This window comes from Rattus norvegicus, chromosome 4, assembly GCF_036323735.1.
Source record: "Rattus norvegicus strain BN/NHsdMcwi chromosome 4, GRCr8, whole genome shotgun sequence".
Lineage (NCBI taxonomy): Eukaryota > Metazoa > Chordata > Mammalia > Rodentia > Muridae > Rattus > Rattus norvegicus.
The window spans coordinates 158,636,521-158,643,179 of NC_086022.1; the positions used below are offsets into that span (position 1 = coordinate 158,636,521).

The 6,659-nt window shown below is 38.7% G+C and overlaps 1 protein-coding gene across 2 annotated transcripts in view; it reads right to left on the reverse strand.

The window, feature by feature from the left end:
- Positions 1 to 5,705, reverse strand: part of Vom2r52 (vomeronasal 2 receptor, 52) — a 38,625-nt gene extending 32,920 nt beyond the window's left edge. Inside the window, exons 1-2 of one of the 2 annotated variants that reach the window (XM_039107446.2) lie at positions 5,494 to 5,705; positions 4,052 to 4,349 (exon numbers count right to left, since the gene is read on the reverse strand). In XM_039107446.2, coding sequence (XP_038963374.1) covers positions 4,052 to 4,349; positions 5,494 to 5,705 — 510 coding nt within the window. The remainder of the gene's footprint in view (positions 1 to 4,051; positions 4,350 to 5,493) is intronic. The other variant, NM_001099503.1, reaches the window with a different exon arrangement.
- Between the last annotated feature and the right edge of the window lie 954 nt (positions 5,706 to 6,659).

Here is a 6,659-nt window from a genome sequence, read left to right on the forward strand (position 1 = left end):
TAAATCCAATATTTTGTACACTAAAGATAGAAATAGAAATAAATAGATGTAGGTGGAGATACATAGATATAGATGATATAGAGGGATATAGCTATAGAGACATAAATATAGAGATCATGAGGCTGGGAAGGTAGCTCCTTGCTTGCTCTGCAAGCACGAGGACCTGCATTAGAATCCTCAGCATCCCCATAACAAGTCAGACATAACTGCTTTTGTCAGTATAGAGATAGTTAAATCCCAAGAGCTTGCTGACTAGCCAGTTCAAAATCTCAAGCTTGTGAAATCAGGGTCTTCAGTGAAAGATCCCAGTTCAAGGTTGCAGTGTAGAAAGTGATAGAGGAAGACTCTCTGGCCTCCATGTGTGGGTGTATTAACACACCTACCTGCATAGTCTTATGATTCGTTTGCAAGTGTCACAAACCAAACACACACCACATGTTTCACATACCACATACACACAAACACACACACACACACGCACACACACGCACGCATGCATGCACATACATGTGCAAGCACATGCATATTCATATACACACTGAAAAATAGAGTGAAATGGGGTGAAAGAGAGCAAGAAAGAGAGAAAACCACTGTGCACCTCCATGAGCTCATAATTCCTCTGTACTAGAAATCAAAGAGAATAAGAAAAGTGAAATGAGAGAAGATATCAGAGATGTTTTGTTGTATAGAGTGACCAATAATCACAAACAGAGCTCACATAAGCAGGTAGCTGCAATAAGAGAATCAATTCTGAATCGAAATAGAACTTAGCAACCAAGAATTTAGTGGATAAATCTTAAAATGTGGAAGAAAGATTCTGATAAAACAAAACATCCAAATAAAGTTGCTAAAAGTTGAAATGCAAGTCAGTCAAATGAAAACCACCACTGAACAAACTTTGTAAATTTTCTTCAACTCAAGGATGCACTCTGGAAAATGTGAAAATGAATCAAGAAAGATCTGGACTTAGCACACAGAGTACCCAACACATGGAAATATTAGAGAATAGACACAGGGTACTCAGGCTGTCAAAGAGAAGAAATGGAAAGACAGGATTATCTATCTTATGTAAGTTGGAATAATTTTCATATATTAGGGATTCATTTGCATATACTAGAAACAATTTACTTATCCTACACAGGAAAAATCAAAAATTCCAACGTGATAAGGAAAGAAAACATGTATAAAACCTGGTTAGCATGTATAAAAACTGCCAGCCCCACAGTTCATGCTTAAGCTGTGTGCAAGAGAATTACTAAAAGAAATGAAAAAATGTTTCACGATGTTATGAGTATATTGAAGTTGTTGTGTTAGACTATGTGCATAACTATCAGTGGACACAGTCATCCCTCTGGCCACAGGTTGAAGAGCAAAATGTGTATTTCAGATTAAAAATGAGGACATCATGAATTTTGTAGACAAATGGATGGAAGTAGAAAATATCAACCTGGGTAAGGTAACCCAGACCCAAAAGAACATACCAAAAAAGTATTTACTCACTAATAAGTGGATATTAGCCAAAAAAGTACAAAATAACCATGATACAACCCATAAGAAATTTAAAAAGAAGGAAGACCCAAGTGAGGATACTTCAATCCCACTTAGAAGGAAAAGCACAGTATTCATGGGAGGCAGAGGGAGGGATGAACCTGGGTAGAAAAGGGAAAGTGAAAAGGAAAGCAGGATCAGGTGTGTGTGTGGAGACAAGAGAGAAGAGCAAAGAGCGAGGAGAATGGATGGAAATATGCAGCTTCTGGTGCTAGAGGGCAGGGGAATCCTCTAGAATGTTCCAGAGACCTGAGATGTAAATGGAGATGAACTTAGGAGAAATGCCAAACAGTGGGGAGATAGACCCTGAAGAGATGACCACCGGTAGATAGACAGGGCTTCCAGTAGAAAGATGGGGTCACTGAACTACCCTCAAACTTTTTAACCCAGAGTTGAACTTGTCTAAAAGAAAGCAGGGACAAAAATGGAGCAAGAGACTGAAGGAAAGTCCATCCAGAGATTGGCCCACCTTGGAATCCATTCTAGGGCTGGCAACCAAACACTGAAACTATTACTGATGCCGTGTTGTACATGCAGACAGGAGCCTATCATGGCTGTCCTATGAGAGGCTCTGACAGCACCTGACCTAGACAGATGTAGATTCTTACAGCCAATCACTAGACTGAGCACAGGGACCACAGTGGAAGAGTTAGGGAAAGGACCGAAGGAGCTGAAGTAGATAGCAACCCCATAGGAAGAACAAGATTATCAAGTAATGGGATCTTCAGAGCTCCCAGAACTAAACTACCAACCAAAGAGTGTACATGGGTTGAGTCCATGGGTCCCGCTACTTAGGAAGCAGAGGACTGACTTATTTGGCATCAGTGGAAGTGGAGATGCTGGGTCCTGTGGAGGCTTGTGGCCCCAGTGAAGGGGGATGCTGAAGGAGTGTGACTAGAGTGAGTGGGTGAGCAACCTCTTTGAAGCAATGAGGAGGGGGAACATGATGGGAGTTTGCCGAGGGGAGATCTGGAAGGGGGACAAATTTGAAATGCAAATTTCAATTTTAAAAATTTACTCATAAAATCTCATAAAAATAAAAATCTGATCAAGTATGACTGTGCATGCCTTTTATCCCAGCCCTGAGAAGCAAAGGTAGGAGAATCTCTATAAGGCTATCCTGGGCTACAAAGAATGTTCAATACCAGGCATGTCGGCATGGGAAGAACATGTCTTAAAAATGAACAAATAGGTAAAAATTAAAAATAAGAAATGTATCGACATGGGAGCCTAGTTCATTTCACTAAGATTTAAGTTACTTCATTGATATCAGGGAAACAGTTCATGCTGAATCAGTTATTTGCAAATTAATATATTTCTAAGTAGCCCTTTTCAGGTTTACTACTAATAAAAATGAATTTGACTTATAAATGCTACCTCTATAGTATTGCTTATAAGAAATCATTACTTATCAACAGAAAGGTGGCCCATACATATACAGCCATCCAATTAGACAAGATGGATGAAGCAAAGAAGTGCAGGCCGACAGGAGCCGGATGTAGATCGCTCCTGAGAGACACAGCCAGAATACAGCAAATACAGAGGCGAATGCCAACAGCAAACCACTGAACTGAGAACGGGACCCCCGTTGAAGAAATCAGAGAAAGAACTGGAAGAGCTTGAAGGGGCTCGAGACCCCATATGTACAACAATGCCAAGCAACCAGAGCTTCCAGGGACTAAGCCACTACCTAAAGACTATACATGGACTGACCCTGGACTCTGACCTCATAGGTAGTAATGAATATCCTAGTAAGAGCACCAGTGGAAGGGGAAGCCCTGGGTCCTGCTAAGACTGAACCCCCAGTGAACTAGATTGTTGGGGGGAGGGCGGCAATGGGGGGAGGGTGGGGAGGGGAACGCCCATAAAGAAGGGGAGGGGGAGGGATTAGGGGGATGTTTGCCCGGAAACCGGGAAAGGGAATAACACTCGAAATGTAAATAAGAAATACTCAAGTTAATAAAAAAAAATACCAAAGTATGAAACTCTCCTGCCAACAAAGGAAAATTTCAAACAGACCAAACGTCTAGCCTGAGTAGCCATGGTCTGACCCATGCATGGTTCATTGTAAAAATAAACGTTATGTGGCAATTTGAACTGATACTGAAGAAAAATAATAAGGCATGTTTCCACACTAGGTACAATAAAATACTGTGAGTAGAATTATTTTAATCTTCATGCTTTGTGATGTTCTAAATCATCATGCGAAAGAAAGACAGTATTAACAATGGTACATGGCAAAGGACATTTTCTTGGAGTGGTAGGAATACAGGTTATCATTACTTTTATTCATATTTTTTCAATTTTAAAGGTTTTGGAATTAAATTTATTATACAAACATGATTCCATCCTATGAACAAATTATACTTTAGAGTTAAAAATTATAACTAAATAGTAAAGTTTTAACTATTTCCATACCTCATCAGTAAACAATAACTAAATTAATTAGCATTTATTACTACGATTCTGTGTTTAACCTAAGGAGCCAGGATTCTCTGCGTACCTGAGGGACATTGTAGAGACTTAGAACTCTGGAGATCTGGGTTGATATTCCTGTTGAAATGCCTCCTATCACTGCAACCAGCTTATCAGTCTTCTCAGGCCTGCAGCTGTAGTTAGGAACTGGGGGGCTCTCTCCTGAGAGCAAAGCCATAGAACTCTCCACGGCCTTCATCTCAATAAAGTCAACATTGAAGAGATAGAATCCCAGGGACATATTGAATAAAATATTTAGGTCCTTGTTGATTTTTTCTATAGCAAAAACCATTGCCAAAATGTGCTGATAATGTTTGGTGAAATCCCTAGGAAAAAAATTGGAAAGACAATTTTTGTCCTTTTAATTTTAATTTTTAATTAAAATGTAATTGTATCACTTACCTCCATCTCTTTTCTCCCTGCTCCCTCTCAAAGTCTGGATTTTTATTTATAACAATCTAAGTCATATAAAGAATATACATGATATTCCAAGAAACAGGCAGAATATTCTATATTAAAAATGTACAGAAACTAGCCATAAAAAGAAGGTTCATAGTACAACTCATTACCAAATTCACAATTTTTATTTTTGAAAATTTTTTGATACAGAGTCACATCATTCACCCCAGGCTAGACTGAAACTCACTATGTAGAATATATTAACCAGAGGCCCACACAGATCCACCTGCCTCTGCCCCTTAAATTCTGGGACTAAAGGTTTGAACCACCACATACTATCAAATATAAATTTTTCACTTTTTCTGTACAATTTGTGTGAGAAAGTGAAATGGAGGAGTAAAGAATGCAGGAAGTAGCAAACATTAAAACTTAATATTTCATGTGGTCTTCAAAAATAGGATAAACCTCAGGATATACAGTACATATCAAGCATAAAATTTCAAAAAATAGTGTCAAGTCAATTTAAGCAGGAAAAATAAGGTGTTCTCAGTACAATACACAAAGTAAGTACAGAGAAAACATGTTTTCAGCTGCAAAGTGCTTTCAACATGTTACATTATTAAGAGAATTCAGTATGAGTAGAGGAGAGGTACAAAAATGAGTAGCTACTGGCATTTGGTGGCTACTGGAGAAAGGAGGGTCAGTTTCCCTAGGGAGGTTGCCCTAGTATACTGTGGAAGAGATTCCAGATGATGTCCTATACTCCTGTAGTACTGGCATGCCTAAATGAACTCAGTAGATTAAAAAGTGAGTGAGTGAGATAGAGAGAGAGAGAGAGAGAGAGAGAGAGAGAGAGGGAGGGAGAGAGAGAGAGAGAAACAGACAGACAGAGACAGAGAGACAGAGACAGAAACAGACACATACAAAGAGAGGCAGAGATAGAGACAGAGAGACTCCATGGAGTTGAAGACAGAGACATTGCAGGGGAAGCAGTAGATATTGGTGTGATCAACACATATTGTACATGATGAAATCCTGAAACAATCATTTTTAAAGAGAGAAGTCACTTACGCATAAATGATATCCGGTATATAGATTGTATCTTTGAAGCCAAATTTACTTTTAGTGTCTCCAGAAGTCACTCTAAGGGAAAAGAGTCCTCCAATAACAAAATCCCCATCTTGATAGTAGCCAGGAGAAGCAGGTATACTTAAGGCCAAACAAATTTGTTTCTGGAATACAATGGGAACAATAAGGAGAGAGAAAGCAATGAATAATTTCATACTAACATTGATGATAATTGATAAAACTCAGATATCTGTTGAGAATCTTGAACTAATCAACCTTGAAAGCACATCAACAAACTGATAAAACATGTGGCTGAATGCTCAGTGTGGAGCAAGTTTATAAAACACTGTTTTGTCCTGATACAGGCCCACCAGTGTCCAAACACTCCCTCAGGTCCTGGGAGTATAATCTGCTTTGCACATACTTAGCCCTAGATCATGTCCCCTTCACAGGGTCATTGTGAGTCTCCAAAGGCCCAGGAACCTCTCACTTGGCACCTGGGAATCCTGATTCTCAGCAGAAAACACATAATTATGAACAAGTGTGAAGTCCTCTAAAACACCTGTGGGGTGTGTACACTCAGCAAGCTGAGACTTCTCAAGGTCCCAAAGTAAAGAGAGACTAACCAGAGGAAACATGATTAAGTCATGAAGGATCATCTGAAGGAGGTACCTATTTCTGTAAGGCAAAGCCAAAGCCTTATATTAGAAAACACTATTTCTGATTACTTTTGTAGAGTCAGTTATTGACTTGTATATTTTTTAATATCTTACCTTGTATATACTTATGAATACAATGTTTTGGAATGCATATAATTTGTAAAATTTAAATATAATTTTAATTCATATAGATTTTTCCCACACTGGCATTATTTCAAATTTATGTTCTTCAAAGAAAGTAAATCAAAGGATATTAATAGCTTTAATTATGTCTATTGTGCATGAGGTCTAATGTGTTAATCTTCTTTTTTGTTCTTTAGTCCTGTTTTACAATTCAGATTTCATCCCCCTCCTGGACTTCCCCCAACCACGCCCCATCCCATACCTCCTTCGGCCCATTTAAACCTTTTTCTATGTATGTATGTATGTATGTATGTATGTATGTATGTATGTATGTATTTCACTCACTCACTCATTCATTCATTTTTGGTGCAGGCACTGTAGGATACT